The following is a 27,114-nucleotide window of genomic DNA, read 5'->3' on the forward strand; positions in this document are numbered from 1 at the left end:
GAGGGTGGGGGGCCATCCGGGCCCCTGTTTGTCTGGGTGCGGGCTTGGAGTCCAGTTTGGCGGGATAGGTCAGCTAGTAGTTAATTTCTTAGCTGCTCCTGATTCTTCGTTTCTTCATCTGCGTGGTCCTCTTTTGCTTCAACATTCTAACGTTTTAGACTCTAAATTAAGTTGAATTTCTTATGTTTCCTACTACATGTATGTGTTAACGATAGTGCCCCTCCCCTGTCCCCCAGCATCAGAAGTCTACTTTATCGTTGGACATTAGCCTTTTAAATTCCACGCTGCTTGTTTTCAAGTGTGCATTCCAAGGTCTGGCCCTACACAAAAGTTCCCGAGTTCACACGCAGTACAAGGGACCCTGAAGCTCACTTCCGCTGTGGCTCTCAGGCAGGAGCGCGCTCAGACACAGACGGCTCCACTCTCCCGGACACGGCCTCACAGCGGCGTGCTGCTGGCGGCCTGCATTCACTGCCATCCGTTCGCTGCCCCTGGTACTAAAATGCTGCCCTGGGACCCAGTGTCCGAATCCTGAGGCGTGCTTGGGTCACACAATGAGACAACGAAAAAGCACACAATCATGCCCTCTCTGCACTTCTCCTGACCCTGGTGTTCCACACCTAACACATGCAGGCCGTCTGGCCGTGCCTGTCCCTCCGCTCTCAGCCACACAGTCAGGAGCCCCCGCCGGCTGATGGGCTCACAGGTTCCCAGGTCCCACAGCTCTGCCTTGCACCTTTGCCTCAGACATTTCCAACTGTATCCCCTTCCACGAGAAGCGGTTATATTTCTTAAAAGTTAGAACGTCCACCGATCTTGTGAAAAAGGATGTTCAGTGAGGTCACCAGCATCGGGAGGCCCCGCCTCCCTCCCGAGCTCCGGCTGCGTGTCCCCTGGTGGGGTTTCTGCGTGGAGCGGCAGGGGCCTCCGCGGTGCAGCGTGGCTGGGCCCGCTCATATCCCGCCTCCGTCCTGAGCTTATGTCATCTAGTGGTGTTGTCCTATATCTCGTCTTCAGACAGGGAACTTCCTGTGTCCTGTCGCCCCGTGTCCCGTGTGTCGGCAGTCCAGTGAGCTCCATCTGGTCTCCGTCCTTCCCCGTCCAGCTCCACGCCCTCGGCCAGGACTGTGGCGATCCCCCTGTGTCCACCCAGACGGGGGCAGGAGCCTCCCCTCCGGTCCCTGGGCCTCTAGACCCTCCCTCTCCAGATCTTCCTCTTGCGTTACCTCTCGGGACTCTCCGGGCCCATCTGTCTGGTCCCGTCGCTGCTCTGTTTGGGAAACGCTCGCTTCGTTTGGTCTGTAGTTAAATTCCCATCATGCGTCTGGGTTCGTCACTCTGCGCGTCTGCCTTGCGAAGGAACGCTGGTTACTGGGCCCTGCCCTGCCCCGTGCTCTCCTGCCTCCTGTCTGTGCTGGCGCAGCTGCGTTCCCCCCCCCCCCCCCCGCCCCCCGACCCTGTGGCCGGTCCATTCCAAGTCCCCTCCTCCCCGGAGCCCTTCCCCATCCCTCCGTGGGCCTCTCCCCTTGAAGACTTTACTGTTTCCCCCGCTTTGTCCCCATTACATGTTTTGTGGCAGTTAGCACACTGGGTGGCAGGAGTTTGCCCTTTTTTTTTGAATCGTGTGTATGGCTGGCAGGGACTGTTTTACACATCTCTGTATTCCCAGTACCTGGTGTGGGGTTTGGCACTGGAAGGCACGCAGATTGCACTGAAATGGATCGAACTTTCTCGTGCTTCGTAGTTGTTTTCCCATTTAGTCAGTCATGTCACTCTCGGTGTCTAAACTAGATTTGCGTCCAAGGCAGATAAGGCGTAGAACAGAGTCATGCTCCTGGATCCGGGGTGGTTTCCTTTAAGGCGTTGGTGCGTCGTATGGCGGTGTTGATGTTCCTCTCCTCACCGAACCCTCTCTGTCTCCCCACAGACAGCCGCTGCACCGTGTTGAGGAAACAGGACAGCAACGACATGCCAGTAAGTTGTCTGACCACCGTACATGCCGTGTTCTGACTTGCACCAGCCAAAGGGAGCAGGGAGGGCCCCGGCCTGTGTTTGCTCGCCTCTGGGGCGGGGCCAAGTCTAGGGCCCTTCAGATAACAGGGACTGTTCATTAGGGAGTTGGTCCCCATCTTCCTCTTGGGACTGGAACCGCAGTCGGCGGACTCTGAAGCTTACATTAGACAGTGGCCCGAAACATTTCACAACTGAATCTTGGATTATCTCGTGGCATAAAAGTGAAAAGTTATCGCCCTGACCAGGTGGCTCAGTTGATGGGGGCATCGTCAGGTACACCAAGAGGCTGTGGGTTCGATCCCCAGTCAGGGCACATGCATAGGTTGTGGGTCCAACCCTCCGTCAGGGCACGTATGGGAGGCAACTGATAGATCTCTCTCTCTCTCTCTCTCTCTGCTCTCTTCTCTCTCTAAAATCAATAAACATATCCTCGGGTGAGGATTTTTTTTTAGAAAATGAAAAGTCATCTGTGTGGTGCAAATGTTAATGTTTTGCTCTTTGAGGAAAACAGAGACTTTGCTTTGAGTAGCTCCAAATGGAGCTTAGCTTAAAATATTTCCAGAGTTGCCTTTCTTAAGTAGTTGTGGCAGATTTCAAACAGAAAATGGCTTGTGTAGTGATTTTTAGGATCAGATCATCTGTACTTGAAACTGTGTCCTAATCTAGTCCATCAGACATGGCCCAGCTGAGAACAGAAACACAGCTGACGTGCCCGTGAGAGGTTGGATGCTGCTTCTGCACTCTCTGTCTGTGCCCCGGTCAGTGTCTGGCCAGGGCGCGAGGTCGGGTTTGCCTTGGTAGAAGGAAGGTCATTAAAGTACTGTTGGCAGATTACTGGGATTACCTTAAAAGTCTGACTAATCACTTGAAACGATATAAACCTTGTTGAAAATGAGTTCAAAATATTGGAACAAATGTCATTTTAGTTGTAACATTAGGCACCATTGAACTTTCTCATAATTTCGATGATAAATCATAACATTGGAGCTGACACCCAGTTGTGTTCTTTTTGTTAAAAATATTATGTAATTCACCTTACAACCAGTGTATGAAAATCAGTATGTTCTAATATAAGGTAGCTTCATAATGATGTGTTTGAGTGTTCAATGGTTTTTTCCCCCATTTTTTAGGTTCATACTACCAAGACCAAAAACAAAGGCAAGAAAAAGAAACTGAAAGATTCAAAGGTATAGAGTATTTTCTGTATTCATTCTTATCTAAAATAATTGAATATGTAAATTAACCAGTTCTTGAAATACTTTGAAACATTTTGTTGAGATAATTTTCTAGGCTTTAAAGATATTTTGACCAGTCTACATTTTGAGGAAGTTGAATGTTCATATTGTATATAAGTAATTCTTAAAAGAAACTTCCATTTTTTAATATTTTCTGAATACTCCTGAGTAAAAACAATTGTCACAATGTAGGACTTTGTGGGGTTGTCATAGAGTAGGTGCCCAAGGCAGTTTTTGAGTTTATGTCTTGGCCCGCTATCAATTATTATTATTTTTTATTGCTGTTTTTATTACTTGTGTGACCTTTAGCAAGTTATTTGACCTCCCTGTGCCCTAGTGTTACTATCTGTATAAGACATGATTCCTGTTAGCAATAACCACTAGAGCTGTTATCTGAAATATTAAAAATAGCCCTGGCTGGTATGGCTCAGTAGACTGAGTGCCAGCCTATGAACCCTAGGGTTGCTGGTTCGATTCCCAGTTAGGGCACATGCCTGGGTTTCAGGCCAGGTCCCCAGTAGGGGGTGCCCGAGAGGCGACCACACATTGTTGTTTCTCACCCTCTTTCTCCCTCCCTTCCTCTTGCTAAAAATAAATAAATAAAATCTTTTTTAAAATATTGAAAATAAAAATGGTGAGTACTAATCATTATAACAGAACCTCAGAATTGATAGACTCAGAATTTAAGTCTACGGTGGGCTGTTTATGGCTGTCAGGTAGGGGACAAGGGTCGGGAAAGTGAACAAATATTAGGGGAGGATGAGAGCAGCCAGCAAAACTTTCCTGTCTTTGACTCTGTGTCTTCAGTTTATCTAAGAGGGGAGTTTGTTTTAGTGGCATTTTCAAGGTAGAAAATTATCGTCACGTTTCTGTCTTTTAAACCAGCCCATGTTAGTTGGCTCTGGAACAAGCTCCGTAACATCTAGCAATGAGGCCGTCGCTTCAGGTGGAGACCTTAAGTAAGTACAGTTTTTAATTTATGCTTCATTTTAATTCAAGTGTTTGAACCTAATAAGTGATGTTAACTGAACGTACTTTAAATTTGTGCTTTCCCTAACTTCTCTGTCTAAAAATGTGCATCTATAACGACAACCTGATATGACTTGTCTTGGCTGAATTTATAGCAGGGCTTGTCAACATTAAGAATATAAACTGCATTAAAATCACAGGGCTGATGACATCCATTTGATAAATTGGAGAACCTCCTATGTACGAGATACACTGGGGGACAGTCCTAGAAAATGTTCTTTAAAATGTTCCCTGAAGAGAGTGTTCCGTGGATAACTACTAGTGTATTTGCTCTAATAGGAGAGACAGCTGTTTTGGAAACTATATGTGATGTAGTTAGTAGTTTAACCTTAGATTCCCAGTGATTTTTCATAGCATCTGGTTGTTGAAGCTGAGTTCTCAAGAAACAAACAAATGTAAGAACAAATAAAACTAGTGAGTAGCAGCGAACTTTTCATGTCATCTTCTTTATGGGCCAAAAAAACACAAAAAATGTTTGGTTTTTTTTTTTTTTTCCAACATTTCTTATTTATTTATTTATTTATTTGTAGAGAGGGAAGGGAGAGAGGGAGAGGGAGAGAGAGAGAGAGAAACATCAATGTGCAGTTGCTGGGGGTCATGGCCTGCAACCCAGGAATGTACCCTGGCTGGGAATCGAACCTGGGACACTTTGGTTCCCAGCCCGCGCTCAATCCACTGAGCTACGCCAGCCAGGGCTAACATTTCTTAAAGGAGTTGTAGTTGTTATACAGAGTCATTTTCATGGTTTCTTTAAGTGGAGAAATTGTAACACTTACATACCAGGCAGTATTCTAAGAGCTTCACATACAGTATCATTCTGGGTTATCTAAAGCTTATTGTTTACAATGTATTTTTCCATCAGGAGCATCGTGGACCCCGAGGCCCCGTTCGTGGTGCCCGAGCACCTCCGGCAGGATGTGGAGGAGTTCGAAGCGCTCCTGGAGCAGCAGAACGGGGAGTACGTGGTCCGCGACAAGCAGCTGTGGCCCATGAACCCAAAGCAGAAGTCTTCCACTCTGTACGAGTAAGTGGGCATTTCTGCAATGCTGGCCCTTGTGTTTCTTCTCTTTTCTTTTTTTTTTTTAATATTCTTTTATTTTTTTAATGTCTTTTTTTAAAGATTTTATTTATTTATTTTTAGAAAGGGAAAGGAGGGAAAAAGAGAGAGAGAGAGAGAAACATGATGTGCAATTGCTGGGAGCCGTGGCCTGCAACCCAGGCATGTGCCCTGACTGGGAATCGAACCTGCGATGCTTTGGTTCACAGCCTGCGCTCAATCCACTGAGCTACGCCAGCCAGGGCTTATGTTTCTTAAAAGAACCATTGATAGGCTCGTAAGCTCTGGGGAAAGAAAAGTATTTTTCCCGCTTTTGTTCAGTACGATACAAATATAATTGAGAATTTTTCGTTATTAAACTTAGAGTCCTAACGATGATTATTTTTGTCAGTTTGAGCTGCTAATGTAGATACTTTCTGCTTCCAAAACTGCCCTGTGTCCTGATAGGACTGGTCAAGTGTCCAGCCGCAATTGTTTCCTCGTGAATCTCAAGGCCCGAGTTTGACAGGGAGCAGCATGATTCTTTGCGCTCATTGTCCCTGTGGCCACGGATGCACCTGCTGGGCATCTGTCTCGTCAGTGCATTCGAGGAGCTTGGTGGAGGGTTCCCTCCCCTTGTACTGGGGAAGGGGTATCTGGGTCTTATCGCCGCTTGTGCCCGACGGTCGTGGTGCAGCTGGGGTGGTGGTGCACTGCAGGGCCCCGCGTCCCTGTGCCGCATGGGAGACTCGACTTCCTGCCATTGGTCTAATAAAAGAGAAGCGGACTAGTCTGCGTGGGCTGTATAAAGCCATGGAGTGACGAGTTCGGAAAAATCTAGAAATTACCTTTTTGAGCTTGGCGTTAGTGAGCAGTGCCTGGTGCCGTCCCTGAGACTGAGGGACGAGATCTGCAGCCGACTGTGCTCCTGGAAAACGGTCACCCGTCCGCGGTCTGGTCATTTCTTCTTTCTCAGTTGCACCGCTCCTGTTGGGTCTGACTGTGTGCTCCGGGTTCCTCCTGGTGGTTTTCCTTGGATTTGAGGTGCTGACAGGGTCCTATTGCTAGAGAACTCCTGGAGGACAACATGAAAATAGCTACAAAAATATTTCTAAAAATATGTTAGACTTTGCTCGAGGCATCCAGACCTGAAGATCAACTGTGTAGTTTTCCGGAGCTTGTTTCTTCACGAACCTATTACCATTATTAGTGGGAAGAGATTAAACAACTTTAAGAGGAAAATTTATAGGCTGATTGATTTGTATTTTGAGGTACAATTGATATCTTATAATAGGACTAAGTCACTCAGTTACAGAGTCACCTCAAAACATAATTCTTTCTTTCAATTTTCACGAGTAAACATGTGATGCCCTGGCCAGTGTGGCTTAGTTGGGTGGAGCATTGCCCCGTAAATGAGAGGTCGTCAGGGGTTCAGTTCCTGGTCAGAGCACATACCTGGGTGCGGGTTGGGCTCCCGGTCTGGGAGTGCGCTGGAGGCGATCGGCTGATGCTTCTCTCTTTCCTAGGTTTTTCTCTTCTTTCTCTTCCTCTTCCTCTAAAAAGCAATGAAAACAAATGTCTTTAAGGAAGGCTAAAAGAGTTTTTTTAAATAAATGTGATGATCAGCTTAAGAATGATTTCTTTTACTGGCAAACGGATAAAAAAAACGAGACTAAACTTCGGTGTATGAAAAGAGTGTAGAGTAGAAAAAACGTCAGACAGGAGTGAAGAATACTGGGATGACTGCTATTAATTAACTTTTTCTTAAGTATTTCACATTAGAGTAGGGGATTGAACTGATTTATTGTTAGTGACTCCTTTTTAGTTCTAATATTTTATCATTTAGATAGTTGAAACAAATTAAATATCAGTAGGTAGTATTCTGCATTTAGTTTCTCCTAGCACCTCTTTTTTAAAAAAGATTTTATTTATTTTTAGAGAGGGAAGGTAGGGAGAAAGAGAGAGAGAGAGAGAGAGAGAGAGAGAGAGAGACATCAATGTGCGGTTGCTGGGGGCCATGGCCTGCAACCCAGGTGTGTAGCCAGGCATTCATGGGTGATGGACCCCAATCCCTGTAACTCAGTGGATTATGGAGAAATCCTGTTTGTGTTATTTTGGACCCAGTGTTTACCTCAAACAGACTATTTTTCAAGGCCAGAAAAGGGATAGAGTTGAACTTTATTTTGGATTTCATTTCACATAACAGTAACTATAAAAATGTTATTCTCAGTTTAGTTACAGTGCTGCTTCTCTCTGGGCCGGGACCCTGGTTGAACCCAGTCTTGTTCTGCTGCAGACGTGTGAAAATGCACGGCCGCCAGGCCAGCGGACAAACATGAAGGCTCTGTTTCTTTGGGAAAAATTTTTTTTCTGATTATGAGTAACAATACAAATTATTATAGATTTTTTTAAATAAAGAAAAGTTTAGCCCTGGCCAGGTGGTTCAGTTGGTTGGAGCTTCATCCCACACACGTAAAAAAAAAGATTGCAGGGTCAATATCCCCAGTCAGGGCACACACCTGGGCTGCAGGTTCAATCCCTGGTCAGGGCGTGTACAGAAGACAGCAGATTGGTGTTTCTCCTCTCCCCACCCCCTCTAAAATCAGTCAACATATTCTCTGGTGAGGATTAATAATAATAATAAAGTTTAAAGGGAAAAACTACCATGAATTCTGTCATCCAGCTGTAAGCACAGCTAAGTTTAGCTGCCCATTTTCTCAGACCTTTTAAATGTCTGCGTACGCAGCGTGTTTTAAAGCCACCAGACCGCGCTCGTGCTGTGCGCTCAGCTTCGTCATCTGCTTCCCCACCCAGAGACGCGGGGTGCACGCTGTTCCGTCCCCCTAACCGTTCTTCAGGAACTCGGTGGCTTCCAGGTGCGAGGTCGGTGGTCGTCACCACGCCAGCAGCATCGTTTGCTCTGCTGGCTGTTTGCTCAGCTCACGGCTGACCTAGAGAGTGATTTTCTTCCATGTAGTCTCTGTTCTTTAGTTACCCCATTCTGGATTTCAGTGTTTTAATCCAGGTAGAAAAGCTTTGTGTGTCAGTGATCCTCGAGTATCTGTCGTGGAGAGAAGAAGCAAACACACATACCCACCACGGGAGAATTGTTCTTCTCTTGCTTGGTGTCCCTTAGCACCAGCTGAAAGGTGTGTCTTCCAACCGACCTTGGGGTCGGTGCTGTTTATTGTTGTGCTGTTGTGCTGATCAGCCAACACCCTCAGTATGGATCGCGGTTCCTGGGGCTACAGTGGTTTGTTCCGTTGCGCTTCGCTCTCCTCGACCCCTTCTGCGTTGAGAGATTTCTCACTAACACTGAGGTGTGTTTGCATGGAGGCCAGCCGTCCGTAACTGCCCCTCCTGTGCCTTTATCCGCAGCGGCTTCTGCACGGGAGGTAGCTTTCTTCTGCTTCAGAAAGTGTGGATTTTACCTCCTCTTAAGTCGCTCATCTTCCTGGTTAGCATTCATTTATAGGGAAGTTTTCTTTGGAGAGTTTTGCTCTTGAAAAGCCTTCTTAGTGTACGTGGTGTGTGTCTTTCTTGCTGGCTACTCACCGTTACACACTGAATACCGAATCCAAATGGAGGAGAAGCCCCTTTGAGCCAGAGACAAGAACGGGAAAAGAAAAGACCCCAGAACTGGACGGAGCATGCCCATTCCAGGGCTGGGGGCAGAGGCCAGGCGGGCCCTGTGTCTGTGGGTCTGATCCTGTCCTGTGTGTTGCTCTGTTGGTCAAACACTATTGATTCCAGTACCTCCGAGTCATTGCGTATTCCTGAACAGGAAAGTTATAATAGATGTGTTATATGCAAATTCCAGTAGGATTTTTTTTTTTGACATTTTATTTCCTCCTCTTATTTGACATTCTTGTTATTATATTCTGGTTATTTTTTTCTTGAATAAATTTTCTTTTCATTGCTTTTTAAATAGGTTGCATAATTATAAACTTATAAAGTAACTTTTAATCCCCTCCCCCCCTTTTTTTCCCTAAAAATTAAGGGTTATTTTCTGAGGGGTTAACAAAGTTTTATATATAGTATCATTGATAGCAGTTAGCCTTTCTCAGATGTAATCTGAGTAAAGTGATTTAATACGAGTGTGATGTTTCTTGGGGGGAGTTGAGATCAGCTGGACGTGATGGTGTTTGCTCTCGGAGAATTTGGGGGGGAAATACATTTTTTTCAATGAACGTATGAAAGTACTTTCTTACAATTGACGTAAATGCGGTTTTTTCTTCCAAGTTACTTCTCTCAGTTCTTGGAGGAGCACGGCCCTTTGGAGATGAGCAACAGGATGTTCTGTGAAAAGTACGAGTTCTTCCCAGAGGAGACGCGGAAGATAGTCGCCAACGCCGGGGGCTTGAGAACCTTCCTCCTGCAGTGCCCTCGGTTCGTGGTCATCGACAACTGCATCGCCCTGCGCAAGTACGCCTCGCGGCTCAGGAAGAAGAGGAAGAAGAAGAACGGCAAGGGGAAGACGGAGGAAAGCTCGGCGACGGGGGAGTTCCTGCGGATCACGCTGCCGCTGAGTTCCATGTTCAGAGACTTTAAGCCAGACGTGACGCCCGAGCCAGCGGCCGGTGCGTCTGCAGCGCCGGCCCTGGAGGGCGCAGAGCCTGAGCCCGCACCTGCCGGTTCTCCCCAGCCGGCCGGGGAGGCCGAGGAAGCAGCACCGGCGGCGGCGTCTGGGGGTTCTCACACATCTGCTCCCGAGGAGGAGGGGAAGCCCGAGGAGGGGAAGCCCCAGGAGGTCCTTCCTGAGGCTCCCGAGCCCGTCCCTGAGGACGCGGCTGCCCCGCAGGCCCCCTCTCCCTCTCCCAAGCCAGCCCCCGACGCCGTGAAAGCAACCTACTGGGCGCCAGCGCACTTGGTCACGGGGTACAGCTCGTTCCTCCCCTTCAGGGGGTTCGACATCACCCAGACGCCGCCAGCGTACATAAACGTGTTGCCGACACTGCCCGAGCGCGCCAGCCCGTACACGCCCGGGGCCACCGCCGCGTCTGAGAATCCGCCGCAGAGGTCAGGGCCGGGGGTGCCGACTCTCGTGGCCAGCGACAGACCCGATGACGGCGCCACTGTGTATTTTGAGGACCCTCGTCTGAATGCCGAGCGAGCCCCCGGCGGCCAGGTTGCGCCTGCAGCACAGATGCAGCTCCACTGCCTGGAGGTGGCAGGAAGGTCTCAGTGCAGCGCAGAGGGCGCTGGTGCCGCCCCTGGTGAGCCCAGCGGGGACGTCAGTCACGGTGGAGAGTCTGCCTACGGGGAGGCAGAGCCAGAAGGGACCGAGGAAGCGACAGACGGTGAAGCGACAGACGGCGCCCATGCACGCGCGGTTGCCGTACAGGTAAGACCTCATGTAGGAAGGAGTCGCCCTCGCACTGAAGTTGGCTGTTTTCACTTCTCATTGCCATCGTAGCTACTGAAATTCTTTGAAGTGATTGATCGGACAGTGGTTACTCAAGCTTGCACCTACAAATGTTTTTGAAAGATGATCCCGGTTATGTGGCATGACAGGGGACCTTGTCAGAAAGACTTCTAGGGGCCTAGTAAAGAATACCTTTGTCTCCTACCCCAGTTTTGCATCAGTTGAAAAGTAAATAAGATAGAAGAATCAGCAGGGGGAGCCAAGAGATCACCCTAGGAATTACTACAGGCGCAGCAGAGAGTACACGTCTTAGCAGGAGCCCACAGCACCCCAGCTTACGCACCCGGGCGCAGCAGCGCTGGACAGGGGGCCTCCCAGCGCCGGGGCCTGCCCCGTGGGATGTGCTGGGTGGAGTAGGAGGCACGGTGTGCCTTCTGCACATGCAGCTCCGAGAGGAAGGAGGGTGGGTCCGGGCTGCCTGTGCCCAGTCTCCCCTGCCGGGACAGCGGGGGGGGGGGGGGGGGGGGGCGTGGGGGGGGGAACGGGGCAGGGGGTAAGGGAGTCAGTGGACAGCCAACGGGGAGAGACAGACTTCCTGCCAAGAGTGAGAATGGATTTGGGTTCCTCTGTAGTTAACTTTATGGGGCATGCGTTCATTAAATCCTTCTGGGATCATCCCCCTACTCCTTAAGTTTTCTGTTTTCTAGAAGGCTTTGAAAAAATACATTCAGAGTAATGAGTCAAAATCATTTTTCTTTTTATTAATTGTTAAATGCTAGCTCTTCCCCTAATATAAATATCCATAGGAAACATAGACTGTTATCTAAATTGTCAAAAAAAAACCCTTGTGAAAATTGTAAGCATGTCTTTAAATTATATTACTTAATGGATTTATTTTAATAGAGCAATCGAGATAGATTGAACTTGAGTGTTTGTTTTGCCCAAAGGTGTCCGGGAATGTAGCACATCAAGAAGTCAATACTGAGCCATACAAGCCTTTTGAGGAGCAACAGGTGAGTCAAACTGTATTAGACTCTTTAAAGGTTTAAGTTTCGTTAATTTAATGAAATGGGAATAGGCGGAAATGACTAGAATGATTTTGGAGCCATCTAATTGCATGTAAAATGTTTTTATGCAAATAAGCTTTAGATTATAGTAAAAAAAATACCGTTTTATTTTTGTTGGAATTTGGGAAGGACAGAGAAGAAGGTGAGTTTTTTTCTAGCGTATTTATTTCACAGTATAATGGCTTTTTGTCTAACTGGTGTGATGAGCCTGTGGAAGCTAACAAATAAGAGCTTACTCACAGGACTGATAGAGAAAGCGTTATAAAGACCTTCACTTTTTAGCGCCCTGGCTGGCGTAGCTCAGTGGCTTGAGCGTGGGCTGAGAACCAAAGTGTCTCAGGTTCCATTCCCAGTCAGGGCACATGCCTGGGTTGCAGGCCATGACCCCCAGCAACCGCACATTGATGTTTCTCTCTCTTTCCGTCCCTTTCCTCTCTCTCTCTCTCTCTCTCTCTCTCTGTCTCTCCCTCTCCCTTCCCCCTTCCCCTCTCTAAAAATAAATAAATAAATCTTTAAAAAAAAAGACCTTCACTTTTTAAAGAATGATTGAATGGTAAAATCTATTGATATAATTTACTCTGCTGATACATCTTAAGAGAAAAGTTACTTGGTAACCCCACAGTCGCCAAGAAGGTACTGGATAAAATTCATTATGTCTTTCCTGACTGAAGCTCATGATGAGACGGGAGGAGATGAACTGGTCTCAACGTGCCGGGGTCTTTCTCTCTTAAGTCAGAGCCATCGCCTCTCTTTAAAGATGAAACATCGCCATCCGTATTTACTGTTACCCTGGAGATAGCAGCTGGCAAAATTAGATAAGAGAAAGAAATAAGGTTGTGAAAGGGGAGGTAGAAGTAGTAGTATTCACAGAGACTCGGGTTGTTTACCTGGGAAGCTCTGACGATCACCTGAAAACCCGATATTAACATGTAAGGGAATTCCTGATTGGATACAGCACCCCCATGTGTACAAACAACAACCTGTTGCAAAGTGTGCTGGAAGAGAAAATTCCATTTTCAATAGCCACAAAAAGATACAGTACCTAAATCTATGAAAGAAAACTTTAAAATGCTATGAGAAACACACAGAAACCTTAAGTAAATTAAAAGGTGTTGAACAGGAAGACTTAACCATTGTAGAGATTGGTTCTCCCTCAGCTTTGAATTTAAGACCATCCCAGTACAGACATGAACAGCAGGTATTAGTTGTATGTTGCTGTGTAGGAAATTACCTGAAAACGTAACGGTTTAAAACCATAGTATTTGTTGTCTCACGGCTCCTGAGTCAGGGGAAGAGGGGCTGGTGGAGCCTGGGGTCCAATCGGTCTGTTCTGAGCTGTAGTCAACATACCGATCAGGACTCGGTTATCTGCACAGAGCGGCTGGGGCTGGGGGCCTGCCTGCAGGCCGCCTCGCTCACGTAGCTGGCAAGCCGGTGCTGGCTGCTGGCCGGGGGCTTCTGCTCCTTGCCTGTGGGCCTGCCTCCATGTGGGGCTGCTTGAGTGCCCTCGTGAGGCCTGGCTCAGCCCAGACTGGGTGGCCCAAGGCAGGAGTAGCAATGGCTGTAACAGTCCACTTTAGGAAGTCACCATTCTTTTCACTTCTCCTGTGTTCTCTTGGCCACACAGACCAGCCCACCAACCCTAATACATTGTAGGAGAAGATTCTAGGAAAGCATGGATACCAGGAGGCGAGAATCTGGGCGGCCTTGTTAGTGGCTGGCGGCTACACAGGGTTTATTGGAAATTGGACCAATTGATTCTTTATTTCATTTGAAAAGATAACCATTGATAGTGACCGTGGAAAAGAAATTATAGGGAAGGGAGTTGTATAGCCAAATATCAAAACATAACAAAAATCTATGTTAGTACATAGGTATTGTAGTATGTAGTACATACTATGTAGTACATAGTATGTCAGGGCTGTTAGAATAAGAATCCAGCCCTGGCTGGTATGGCTCAGTAGATTTTGAGTGCCAGTCTCTGAACCAAAGTGTTGCTGGTTCGATTCCTGGTTAGGGCACATGCCTGGGTTGTAGGCCAGGTCCCCAGTGGGGGGCACGTGAGAGGCAACCACGCATGAATGTTTCTTTCCTACTCTTTCTTCCTCCTTTCCCTTCTCTCTAAAAATAAAAAAAAAAAGAAGTAAGAATCCGATAGAACAGAAGAATGCAGAAACTTAAAATATGATAAAAATAGTAACTGTTGGTAAACAAAAAATAGATTATTAAATATATGGTGTTAGGAGAAATGCATTGCTATATAGAAAATTAATTTGGATCTCTACTTCATTTCTATATACCAAAATTAATTCCAGGTGGGTCAAAGATTTAAATATTTTAAAATGGACCCATAAAAATACCTGGGGAAAAGGGAAAGTTTTTCACAAGATTACTAAACAGCATGACAAAAAGTATGTGCTTATATATATATATATATACACACTATATATTATACACACACACACACGGAAGCATATGACACACATGTGAATATGAACAAACACACATGGCATGAACACTGGACAATGTAGGAGTATTACTTGCAGCATAGGACAGATAGTGCACTAATTTACTTGCTTAACATATAAAGTTTCTATAAATTAATAAGGAAAAGATTAATAACACAGAAATGTGAGTGAATTGATGTGACTAGGCATTGCACAATAAAAGATAAAATAGTTTAAAAAAATATTTACTTTTTTAGAGAGAAGGGAAGGGAAAGAGCCATGCCAGCCAGGGCTCCCACTTGAAATTTAAAAGTTACTTGTATAGTATTGAAAGGATGTAAAAATTTACATTTCTGACCCAAGCTGGTGTGACTTAGTGGTTTATGTGTCGGCCTGTGAACCAAAAGGTCAATGGTTCAATTCCCAGTCAGGGTACACGCCTGGGTTGTGGGCCAGTTCCCCAACAGGGGGTGCATGAGAGGCAACCGCACATTGACGTTTCTCTCCCTCTCTTCTCTCTCCCTTCCCCTCTCTCTAAAAATAAATAAATACAATCTTTTTAAAAAACCGTACATTTCTAGGGAAGGCAGTTTGGAATTTGTATGCAGTCATAAAATGTATGCAGAGACCAGTGAACAGGTATTTGTTTAGCAATACACATATTGCTATTTGTGTATTTGTTTCCTTTGTATTTTTGTCAGCAAAAGATAGAACTGAAAATGATTGATTGATAATACTCTAACTTGTTTTGTAGTTTGCAACTGTCCATTTAAAACACTTAAAAGTAAGACCAAAGTTAATAAGTTCTGTTGATATCTAAAATGTACAAAACATACATAGTTTCTTAAACCTAAAGAATAGTTCTTGATGTTAATTGTGGAGAATGACATTCACATCAAACTTTTGATATGACAATAAACAGTAAAATAGATAAGTATTCAGAACTAATTATAAAACAGATTGAAAAGTTTTCTCATAAATTCCAGCAATACAAAGAGCTTTTTCTTTTTTTTTTTCTTTTTTTTGTTTTAGATTTTATTTATTTATTTTTAGAGAGGGAAGGGAGGGAGAAAGAGAGAGAGAGAGAGAAACATCAATGTGCAGTTGCTGGGGGCGTTGGCCTGCAACCCAGGCATGTGCCCTGACTGGGAATCGAACCTGCGACACTTTGGTTCACAGCCTGCGCTCAATCCACTGAGCTACGCCAGCCAGGGCCAAAGAGCTTTTTCTAAAAAAGAGGTGGCTTTGCTAAACCTTGTTCAGGGGTTTTTACTTCTTGAATCATTGTGACCTTGCCCTTACATTTTTATCTGCCTTTTATTCTCCTTCATTTATTTTCAGAGACAGTTCAGAGCAAGATCGGAAATAGGCCTTTTTAACTACTTTGACGGATAATTTTTTCACTTTCAGGGGGATATGTCCCAGATGGAAAGGGAGCACCGCGCTCTGCAGAAGCAGCTGCAGGACGCCTGCGAAAGTTACGCGCTGAGAAGACTGCAGGGCGCGGAGGAGATCCGGGACCTGGAGGAACAACTGAGGAGGAGCATGGAGGAAAACGAGGTGACTCTGTCCGTCCCGCACCTCCCTGTGCGGGCAGGGCCGGCAGGTGGCCTCCTCGGGAGGGCTGTGCCTGTGTGGCTCCACTAGCTGAGCTGGTGCGCCTTGGCCAAACACCAGATTCTTTCTCAGTACCGCTTGTTTCCCCCTTCTCTGACATAACCAACGTGACGGTGTTGTTCACAGTGTGTTAGAACCTCTGCAAGCTCCATGTAAGAAAGGGGCTGGACGTAGGGTTTTCATTGACCCCCAGCTCCGTTTGCTTGACTAACCGAGACTGTTTTCTGGTGAGCACGTTCCAGGTTGGAGCCTCGTTTATGTCGAGAGGCGGGCAGCGTAGCGTTCGCGGGCAGTGTGTGGGGCCTGCCGCCCGGCTGGCTGGGTTCAGAGCCACCCGGGCTCTGCCCCGGTTCCGACCTCACTCCTCCGTGCTTCAGCGCTTTATCTGGAAAAGCTGGGCGACAATGGCTCTCATTTTGTGGGGTTGGATTAGTCCTTGCAAAGGACCTAAAACCGCCTGGTGCGTGGAAAGGTCCGTGTAAGTGTAAGTGTTGGCTGCCACTCTCCTTACTGCTGTCGTCACCCTCGTCAGGTGCTGTGAGCACCTGAGCACAAGGTTTTCTGGGGACACGTGTGGTCGTTCCTGTGGGTGCATCCCCAGGAGCGGGGTCACCGGGCCGTGGGCTAGCTCCGTATGTAACCGTTTGACAAATGGCCAGACTCTTCCAAAACAGCTGCTCCACCTCGCACGGCCACCAGCTCGGGCCGGGGCTCCAGGGCCTCCACAGGCCCGCTGACACTTGGTGCCCCTTGTTCCGAGTACAGCCACCCCGGTGGGCGGGCGGTGGTGTCTCGCTCGCTGAGGCTCTGACTTGCATGTCCCTGCAGGCTAATGGCGCGGAGCACCCTGCCCCGTGCCGACTGCCTGTGTGTGTGTCTTCTGAGGGGACATGTCTGCCCCAGTCCTTTGCCCCTTTACTAACTGAATTATCTTTTCATTTGTAAGAGTTTTTAAAAATATATTCTGCATCCAAGTTGCCTATCAAACATGTAATTTACAAGTATTTTCTCCCATCTTCCATATTTGCAATACCTGTCTGCTGTCTTTATTTTGTGGGTTGTCTAATCCCTTTCTTAATGGTGTCATGGACGGCGCAAAAGTTTTCAACTTTAGTGTGGTTCGTTTTCTCTATTTCTTTCTGTCATTGTTTATGCTTTTGGTATTATCTAAGGAACCATTGTCCGATCCGAGGTCACCAAGATTTACCTCGATGCTTTCTTCTGAGAGTTTTATAGTTTTAGCGTCTCCATTCAGATGTGCGATCCATTTTGAGTTAATGTCTACATACGGGGCGGTAATGGTCTGTTATGCAGATAACCCCACCCAATTGTGATCTCTCTGAAGGGGAAGACTCTTCTTAGTCACCCTTGAACCTCCGTGGTCACACAAGGAGCTCTGCCGATAGGGGCAGACCCAGTGGACTTGAGCTCCTGAAGCACTAACTAGTGATTGTGGTGATTGTGGCTTGGTGTTCTCGGTCAGCCTGCACCGAAGAGCAACCGTCAGCCCTCCATGGTCTGTGGAGGTTGTGGCTTTCCTTACCGCTCCATCTGCTGCTGATCTGGAGTTGAGGGTCTTACCCCTTCTTTCATCTGACAAGTGTTCATGGAACCTGCCTCCCACTGCCGGGCTCCGCGTGGACCCCCTGGGACTTGCCGGCAGCACCCTCGTCACGGCGAGGGCTGCTCCGTGCAGGGGGCTCGTTTCTGTTTCTCGGGCACTGATGCGTAGCTCACTGCGTGTCCTCTTCAATTCTGTCTGCCAGAAAGTTTCAGCGCTGTTCCTAAAGCATTAAGGTCATCGCTTCATGCCATGCATTTTTATATGACTCTCACATCTGGTTTGATTTTAGCATTCTTTTTTATTCTGCTGTCTTCACCTACTTGGCATTCTCTTATTTTATCTTTTTTTTTATTAAAGATATCTTTTTTTAATTTTTTAATTTATTTATAGAGAGGGAAGGGAGGGAGATAGAGAGAGAGAGAGAAACATCAATGTGCGGTTGCTGGGGGTCATGGCCTGCAACCCAGGCATGTGCCCTGACTGGGAATCGAACCTGCAACACTTTGGTTCGCAGCCCATGCTCAATCCACTGAGCTACGCCGGCCAGGGCTTATTTTATCTTTTTAAATTTTATATATATATATATATAAAATTTATATATATAAATAATTGAAGATACCTCAAACATTTATTTTGGGACAAAGTTGAGGTTTTAAAAAAAGAAGTGTAGAAACCAAATCTCTCTAGAGGAGAAGAGGACCCCCAGCAAGTGTTTGTGACCGGACCTATAAACCAGCGCGCACAGAGGATGCAGCTGCACACGGGCTGTTTCTTCGTCTGCTCTAGTGTCTGGAGGCAAAGGAGTCGGCTCCTTCTCGCTCTCGGAGCCAGAGCGAGTGCACAGCAGCAGGCCCGGCCGGTGTTCCGGGGCGGCAGTGTGCCCGCAGGGCAGGCAGCCGGAGGGGCAGTGCCCCTCGTGGGCGGGCTATGAGAGGCCGTTGCTGCCGGGTCGGTTCTCATGCCCCGGGATGACCTTTGGCAGCACATTATCTCCCTGGGAGAAATCGTTGGCCGAGAATAGCAGCCCAGGGCCGGTGAGAAACGAGGGTTGTGTGGCTGCCGGCCGCGAGGTGTGCCTGTGGGTCCAGGTCACGGTGGCAGAGGTGACCCAGGTGGAGTGAACATCTTGCAGGTAGAGCAGGCAGGGCGGTCGCGTCAGTCACTGTACTGACTCAGTGAGTGCAGGTTCAGCAGCTGGAGCGAGGACCGTGTGAGTGGAGCCTTCCCCACGCTAGGGTGGACCCCGTGTCACTGGGCCATCGTTGGCCTGTGCGTCTTGGGCCATTGAGGTCAGCCTTCCCGCTGCAGCAGGACTCAGAGGTCCTTCCTGGCCCGGCCCGGCCCGGCCAGCGAGCGTTGCCAGGAAGACAGAGGCTGGTGACGACAGGGACAGGCACCAGTCTTTTCAAAACTGTGTCTCGGAGGAAGTCCTTGAATCTCCTCCGCAGTGTCCTGGTACCGCAGGTCCCCGCTCCCAGAAGCCCTGCTAAGGCTGTTCCTCCACAGCCAGACCCCCGGCTTGGAGCTCGTTCCCCCTGTGATATCCGAGACCTCATTCCAATCTGTTTGCCACGGAAACCATGAGTTTCTGGAAAGAGAAGTGTTGGACGTTTTGCTAACGTTTCTAACGAGGCTTTTTATGGGGAAATGCACTCCCAGTTGGAGCCAGTAAACATGTGCACGGACTTCTGGGTTGTAGTGTAGTGACAGAGTGGGAGAGCTGCCCGTGTTGGGAAGAGCCGTTTCGGGGAACCAGACACAGTGGACCTGAGGCGTGCCGGTCTGCGCTGGACCAGCCCGGGAGCTCGAAGTATCTGCATGTGCAATAAATGCTTTCTAGGTGGTCGTGGTGAAAGCTGTTTGAGTCCTGGCAGGGGGCACGGCTGGTTGGGGCGCGGCCCCTTACACCAAAAGGTTTGTTCCAGGTCAGGGGAATACCCGGGTTGCAGGTTCAGTCCCCGGTCGGGGCGCCTATGGCAGGCAGCCTTTCAATGTTTCTCTCTGTGTCCGTCTGTCTCTTTCTCCCCCTTTCCTCTCCCCCTCTCTCCCCCTTCCTCCCTCTCTGAAATCACTGGACATATCCTTGGGTGGTGACTTAAAAGAAAGAAAAGGAAGGATATATGAATTCAGTATTTTTATTCCATTGCTTTGTAGTCTTTGTCAGACACTTGTAAATTCCTACTCCATCCATCAGAATAATTTCAGGGTCAAAATTATTGCGTTTTTATATATATATTTTATTGTTCACTCATAGATTTATTTAAATATCCACATCTAGGTTAATCTTCCTTTTTCCCATGCCTGCTAGTCTGGTGCACCTTTTGTATTTTTCTTTTCTGTTCATGGGTCTCATTCAGTTATTCCTCCCCGGGGGAGAGACGCGTGGGATCCGGTCACCTTCTGCTTTCCGTCTTCTGTGCGTTCGGACGCGCGGGCTCACCCATTCCCATCTCCTGCGGCGCCCTTGTGTCTCTGTGTCGCTCCTGCTGCCATCATCACCGCCATCGTCACTGTCCCTCTCCCGGGCTGTTGCAAGCGAGGTTTTAAGAAGTTTTCCCTCCCTCCTATCTAGAGTTTTTAACATCAAGGCGTATAACGTGTAATGGGCTATGGAGTCAGTTTAGTGGTGGTGACTGGAATGGTTTTTAACAGTGCAGTGGAGCAAAGTAGAAATATTAGAAGTCTCAGAAAAGGGAGTTTTTTTAGTATTGTGTAATGTGCGCACACACGTGCTATGGGTCAGTGTTAAAATGTATGTGTTACTCTGAGTCACGGTCGAGAACATGTGGAGGCCAGTGGCCCGTCTGACACGTTGGTGGACCCTTGTACCCACCCCTCACCCGTCTCCGTGTCGCCCTTCAGAGTCACCTCCCAAAACGGGCACCTCGTCATCTCACTGCCCTGCCTGAGAGCCTTCATCGTTCGCTCCCACCTGCTCTCCGCAGGGTGGAGCCGCGCTCCGTCCCGTGCCTGACAAGGCCCTCTGTGACTCGGGCTCAGGGTGCCTCGGGTGCCTGGTCTCCCTGCTCCGCCTTCTATATGTCCACCTCGTGCTCCGGCCAGGTCGCAGCCCCTGCCTTTGTCCAGACAACTTACGGCTGTCCCCCTGCCTGGCCCTTCCCGCTGCTCCAGTCCGTTCTGGGGGTGGTGGGCCCACCTCTGGGGACCGAGGTCAGATGTCACGGACTTTGAGAAGTCCTTTCCAAGCACCGGACATCCTGCCGTGCCTTTATCTACCGTTGGTTTGCTTCCCTGGTGGCCTCCCCTCCTGCCTGGTGCAGTGAGGGCAGGCGGGGGCCAAGGCCGCATGCTGGGTGACATGGCGTCCCCACCTCAGCCAGGCAGCACGGCCGGCTGTGGCCTGCTCTGTGGAACCGGAGTCGGTGGGTAGGCCGGGACACCACCACACTTCCGTCCTGCCGGGCTCCTTTGTCTCGTTTTTTTTTTTGTTTGGGTTTTTTTTCTTAATTAATTTTTAAAATTGTAATTGATTTTAGAGAGAGAGAGATGCAGATGCAGGGGGGAGAGAGAAACACCGATTTCTGTTCCACTCATTTATGCGTCCAGTGGTTGGTTTTGGTGTCTGTCCCACGAGGGGTCAAGCCCACAGCCTTGGTGCGTCCGACGCCTCTGCATCCAGCGGAGCTCCCCGGGCAGAGCCCCTTCGGTTTTTTAGGTGCATCCTCCAGTTTGTTTACATGCTTTCCACAATGTTTTCAGATCTCACAGACGGAATTAGATTGGTTCCTCGAAGACTTGGAAAAGGAGGTTAAGGAATGGCAAAAGGAGAAACAGGAGATGCAAGAAAGGGTGAAGATGCTGAAGAAGAAAACGAAAAAGATTTCACATGCCATTGAAATGTAAGTGACAACGGAGGGGGCGTGGCTTTTCTTGCTGGGGTGGGGTTGGTTTGGTTATTGTAACATTTTCAGTATTCAGCTTCAACCTCTGCCAAGTGAAAGTTTTAGATGCTGTTTCATTGCCTTTTGAAGAATGTTGGGGAACTCTGTCACGTAAAGTGTCTCCCAAAGCTGCCAGGTTTGCAGGCGAATGAGTGGGACCGAATTCACAAAGAGGTGCTTCCTTCCCGTCTGACCCCCATCTCTGTTGCGAGTGTGACGCTCGGCCTTTCTCCTTATCCGTGAAACGAGGGGCTAGTCTAGATCTTAAGCTTCTTCTCAGCACTAAGATTGTGTGATGATGATTTTATGTATGGTTGCTTTCGTCCGCAATCCTTCAACCGTTAACTTTGGCCCCGTGGTGCGAAGGGTTTGGAAATACACGTGGACACTACTCCAGTTGCTGGGTGGGCCACGCTGGTTTGAAGATCTCTGGGACTGATTCTGACCCTCCCCTCTCCCTTAAACAGCGGTATGTCAAGCGATTCGCTCAGCTTAGTTGTGACTTACCGCTGTGTGACAAGACCCTTAAAACTCAGGTGCTGGGCTCACGGCCGTTTGATCTGACCATGACCTTGCCCTGGGGCAGCTAGACCACTCCCGCTCATCGGGCCGCCGGGACCTGGAGCTGGCCGGGGTGGGCTGCTGCGGGGTCTTGTTCTCTTCCTGTCCGTGTAGTCTCAGAGCTTGTCCCCCTCCATGCCCTCTCCCTGGGACTCGTACCTACGTGGTCTCTCCATCCGGTCTCCAGCACGGCAGCCGGACTCCTTACGGGGAGGCTCGGGGCCCCAGCGCTGCAGGAGCGGCAGCCCCCAGGCCCCGGAAGGTCTGGGCCCAGAGCTGTCAGAGCCTCGCTTCCCCCCACGCTCTGCAGCCTCAGGCGGGGGCCGGGGTGGGGGGGCCTCCTCGGATAGAGGAGCAGGGCCAGAGGCTCGGGGCGCCTGGGCCACACCACCGCACGGGGCGTTCACGCTCTCTCCCTTCGCCTCTTGCAGGCACCGGAGTTGGGCGGTTCCTAGGCAGTTCTTAAAAGGAACAGTGAGGCAGAGGCACTGCCTCCGTCCTGTTGTTTTGGGTGTGCCGGTCCTTCCACTAGGACACGTTCTCGGGAGCGACACGGTCCTGGGGCTCTCCGCCTCTCGGTGTGCGAGCAGGCCTGGTCTCCCTCGTTCCCTAGAGGCTCAGGTGCCGCTGTGTCTGATGTGTGTTTTCGTGCGCTCCATGGAGGCATGCTCTCAAACTAGACAAAATGAATGAATGACTCTGTTGATGATAAGAAAATATTTTTTCCCTGCTAGCATAAAAAGTAACCATTTCTGCTGGGGTATGAATTTAAAAAAATTTTTTTTAACTTTATTAATGTACTGGGTAGGCAAAAGTCGGTTTACAGCTGTGAGTCCATGAAACAGAGCTTATTCTTCTGTTATTCTCTGTTTGCTGTGTTTTCTCCACACAGACGACTGGAAGCCTGTTTCTGTTCACCCCTGTGTTTCTTTGCCTTTTCCCGTCACAACCGAAAGATAAGCCATGGGCTTCTCTGTGCTTTCTACACTTTCCAAATACATGCTGTATGTTTAGGTTCTAAAGTAAAATCTTAAAAGTGTTTAGGTCTCCCGGAAGAGCAGCTCCAAGGATATGAGGAACGATTTGATTTTTCTACATGTTAGATCCTGCTTCTTATAAAAGTGGGTGGGACTCCAGGGGCTCCCGGTTGGTGCAGTGGGACAACTAGTGACCACAGTGGGAGGCGGCGGCAGAGGCTCCCAGAAGGAGCTACTCAGGGCCGAGCACTTAGAGCAGAGGCGGCACACACCCGGCCCTCGGGCCGACCCGGCCCTCCGCCCGCCACCTTGTTTCTGCCTAGTGGCAGCGCCAAACCCCCACTTAACTGTTAAGGAGCAGTGACATTATATTAAAATTCCATCAGTCCTAAAATGACACTCGACCCTCTGAAGGCCACTACGAGGCTGATGTAGCCCCCGGCGACAATGAGTGCAACACCCCTGCCGTAGAGGAAGGAGCTTTCAAGAGGAGGGAGACAGCATTTGAACTGGTTCTGGGGGGAGGTGCGGGGCGCTGAGCAGGTGGCGGAGACTGGGAGGCGTGGGGGAGGCGTGGGGGAGGGGCGGGCCTGACTCTGTGCAGGGCGCTGTGCAGCAGTCAGGGTGATGCGCCTCGTTGTCGAAGGGTTGTCACACTGCCCACATGAGCGTGTGTGTGCGTGTGTGTGGGGGGTGCGTGTGTGTTGGGCTTTAAGTCCTATTTTAAAGAGCGGGGGCTGTGTGCACTTTGAATGACAGCCACTGGTCATCCTGTGCACCTGCCTGTCTCGTGTCGACCCACCTGGAGGCGCCCCTGGAAGGTGGGCGGAGACGGGGTGGCCCACACGGCAGGCGGGTGACTTGGTGATCAGACACAATGGCTGCAGTCGGTGAGCCGCCCTCGCGTGTAAGGAAGACTCCCCAAAGAGAAAGTAACCCAAGTTCTGTGCCTGTTTAACTTAGAAGAGATTAGAAATGACACAGAATGCAAACACTTGTAAAGAACTCGAGAATTTTTGCATGGATGTGGGTAGAATTTACCCTGGGATTGGGTTTTTTTTTTTTTTAATCTTGGAAAATTAACTAACACTTGGTGGTCATGCTTCCCTAGGTACGCTCAGAAGAAGGATGGGAAGGACAAGGAGCTAGAGTTCCTTCTGCACCAGCCCTGCGAACTCAGGCAAGCTGGCTTAAACCGTTTTTTCTGTCTCACTAGACTTCTACTGCCAGAGGCACACGCACACCGCACCTCTAAATGCATTGTTACTGGTCCGTGTTTCAAATGATTGTGTGTCTCTCTCCTTTCCTTTCTGTTTTTTTTTTAAGATTTTATTTATTTATTTTTTAGAGAGGGAAGGGTGGGAGATAGAGAGAGAGAGAGAGAAACATCAATGTGAGGTCGCTGGGGGTCATGGCCTGCAACCCAGGCACGTGCCCCAACTGGGAATCGAACCTGCGACACTTTGGATCGCAGCCTGCGCTCAATCCACTGAGCTACGCCAGCCATGGCTCCTTTCTGTTTTATTCTTTAATATTAAACAGGTTTATTCATTAAATATTTTTATGTTATGGTATTTCTACTTTTATTTCCTATTGCCAGTATGAAAAAATTCTGAATTTATTGTTGATTATGCCTTTTCCCTCAAATTGATTTGAAACTAAACGTGTTTTAAAAAACTTTTGTGGGCCCTGGCTGGCGTGGCTCAGTGGATTGAGCTCGGGCTGCGACCCAAAGTGTCTCAGGTTCGATTCCCAGTCAGGGCACGTGACTGGGTTGCAGGCCGTGGCCCCCAGCAACCGCACATTGATGTCTCTCTCTCTCCCTCTCTCCCCCCCTTCCCTCTCTAAAAATAATTAAATAAAATCTTAAAAAAAAAAGCTTTTGTGTTACCTGAAACGTCAGCCTCAACTTTATTATGGTAGCTTGTCGCTACTGTGATTATAGCTTCGTTGAAGAATTTTTGTTATGAACCTATAAAAGGTTTTCTCTGGAACCTCTGTTAACGGAACCAGTGTGTTCACACACTGGTAGCCGGTCTGTTCGGCGGTAAGCAGCCTCACTCCGCTTTTCTCAGATTATTCCGTACACACATTTCCATTCACGTTACGGCCCGTGGCCGCCTCTTTTGTAGCTTTATGTCGCACACAGATGGCCACGAACAACTTCGCATAGATCACTTTTCCTCTGGGTCACACATACCCTTGTGATATGTGTCGAGGTAGCACTTCTGACTCAGAGGGTGAGGGGTGTTCCGTAGAGTGTATTCACCTGGGAGGCTAATCCCCACGCGTGCCGGTGAGGACGGGGAGCCTGGCTCTCACACTCCCCCCAGGCCCTTGCCTTCCATTGCCCGCCTTCCTTTGGCCACTGGGAACGCCCAGGCGGCACCTGTGCGTCTGCAGTGTGTCGTAGCGCAGGGTTCGGCGAGAAGTTGCCCTAGAAGGCGTCACGTCTTCTTGTGGCGTGATTTCAGAGCTCACCCGGCTGTGGCCTTCGTACCCTCACTGGTGAAACTTTCCTCAAGAATGTTTCCTCCTTCCTCTCTGCAGTGAGGAATACATGAAGGAGAAAATGAAACTGGAAGAGAACATCAGGGTCGGGAAGAAGTATTACGAGAAGATGCTGCGAAGATCGGTGACGGCCGAGGTGAGCCCAGGCCCCGGGGTGACCGACAGACAGGTGTGGCCAGAGGTCGCTGCTCCGTGTTTGGTCACGCGTGAGGCACAACAACGCTGCCAGAGAGCAAGTGTGTCACCCGTGCCGCCACCCCCCCCCCCCCCGGGAACAGGCGCTCCTCCCCGCCTGTAGCTCTCCCATTGTTGGCCCTGCTGCTCACGTCGTGTGACGTGGCTGTGCTCGGTGCACACCGGGTTTGGTGACCTGCCCTCCTTATTCGGCATTAGAATTCAGTCATTTTTTGGTGCTCCCCACTTGGAGTGGATGGCTGCGTTATAGTTAATGAAGAAGGGCTGTACCATGAAGTAGCCAACCGTAAAACACATTTGCCGATCCTGGAGAAGGAACCTGAAAAACATCCACTTATTCCGAACATACTTACTTTCTCCTCCCCCCGGAAGAGCACGTAGCAATGTCAGTGTGCCGTGTGAGAAAGGGAGACAGAGATCAAGATACCGACCCCTGGCTACATATCGTTTAATTCCCGAAACGGCTGGTCATTTGTCTGATTAAGTAAATGTCATTTATTGGTATATATGTCTGCGGTTATTCTGGGGAAACAAAAACGGCTTAGCTTGTGCGGTCTGCAAACAGAAGAAGTCTCAGGTAAATGCTGACTGGGCAGCTGCTTCTACGGAAGGGAAAGGAACAGCCAAGCACCTGCGGTGTGTGGGTCCCGCTCTCGCGTCTGTGTCCTGGAGCTCGGTCGGTGCTCACTTCCCGCCCCCGGGCAGGCAGCTCAGCCGGCGGGTCCTGTCAGGGTCACTGCCACCTGGACTGAAACAGGCCGTCCTGCTTTTCCTGCAGAGGGTCCCACAGACATGGCCATTCGGCTTGTGGGGGGGGCAAGAGTGCACAGTTGTGGGTGCCCAGGCCGAGAACAGCTTCTCTGTGGCCTCTGGAGCCCATGGGGTGCAGCCTGGGGTGGTTCTGCAGGCCCTGGCCCTCTGCTCATGGCGGACAGGACAGGTGGGTGGGACGCAGGCCACGCCCACCAGGGGCGTACGTACCCACGGACAACCTCAGTCTGGGCTGAAGCAGTAAGCCGCGTGGGGAGTTTCACATCTGAGAAAAGCATCACTTAAGGGGCCGTGTTTTGCCGTGTGTAAATAAATGCACGCCCGTGTATAATGTGCACCCGCGTTTTTGTGCGCATATACACAGGATTATGTAATCCTTGTATCCGTGTATAAGGTGCATTCTTATTTTTCCCTCAAAAATGTGGGCCAAAAAGTGTGCAATGTACATAGCAAAATATAGTCTATCATTTTACTGTTATTTTGTTATCCTAGTTTCAAACCCAAAAGTTCCAGTTCACGTTCACCTGAGTGAAATGACAACATAATCAAGTTCTGGTGATTTCGTTATTGTATATTATTTAGGAAGAAACTTTAAAATAGTTTCGGCCCTGACCAGTGTGGCTCAGTAGATTGAGTGCTGCCCTGCAAACCAAAGTGTCGCTGGTTCGATTCCCAGTCAGGGCACACGCCTGGGTTGTAGGCCAGGTCCCCAACAGGGGGTGAGCAAGCGGCAGCCACACACTGATGTTTCCCTCTCTTTCTCCTTCCCTTCCCTTCTCTCCAAAAATAAATAAAAATCTTTTAAAAATACATAAATAAGCCCT

The 27,114-nt window shown here is 49.0% G+C and overlaps 1 protein-coding gene and 1 long non-coding RNA gene across 2 annotated transcripts in view; one reads left to right on the top strand and one right to left on the bottom strand.

Moving 5' to 3' along the window:
• TTC3 (tetratricopeptide repeat domain 3) overlaps positions 1–27,114 on the top strand; it is a 107,051-nt gene that overhangs the window by 67,276 nt on the left and 12,661 nt on the right. The window contains exons 30-39 of the mRNA XM_036017424.1: positions 1,928–1,974; positions 3,144–3,200; positions 4,134–4,207; positions 5,140–5,301; positions 9,556–10,657; positions 11,626–11,691; positions 15,603–15,752; positions 21,094–21,233; positions 23,925–23,993; positions 25,364–25,460. Of these exons, the coding sequence (XP_035873317.1) occupies positions 1,928–1,974; positions 3,144–3,200; positions 4,134–4,207; positions 5,140–5,301; positions 9,556–10,657; positions 11,626–11,691; positions 15,603–15,752; positions 21,094–21,233; positions 23,925–23,993; positions 25,364–25,460 (1,964 nt within the window). The remainder of the gene's footprint in view (positions 1–1,927; positions 1,975–3,143; positions 3,201–4,133; positions 4,208–5,139; positions 5,302–9,555; positions 10,658–11,625; positions 11,692–15,602; positions 15,753–21,093; positions 21,234–23,924; positions 23,994–25,363; positions 25,461–27,114) is intronic.
• Positions 11,857–13,207, bottom strand: LOC118498761. The gene is made up of 2 exons (XR_004901219.1): positions 12,272–13,207; positions 11,857–12,014 (listed from the first exon to the last, which is right to left on the bottom strand). It is a non-coding gene; the product is annotated as an uncharacterized LOC118498761 (long non-coding RNA).

The sequence above is a fragment of the Phyllostomus discolor genome, chromosome 2 (assembly GCF_004126475.2).
Source record: "Phyllostomus discolor isolate MPI-MPIP mPhyDis1 chromosome 2, mPhyDis1.pri.v3, whole genome shotgun sequence".
NCBI classification, from domain to species: Eukaryota; Metazoa; Chordata; class Mammalia; order Chiroptera; family Phyllostomidae; genus Phyllostomus; species Phyllostomus discolor.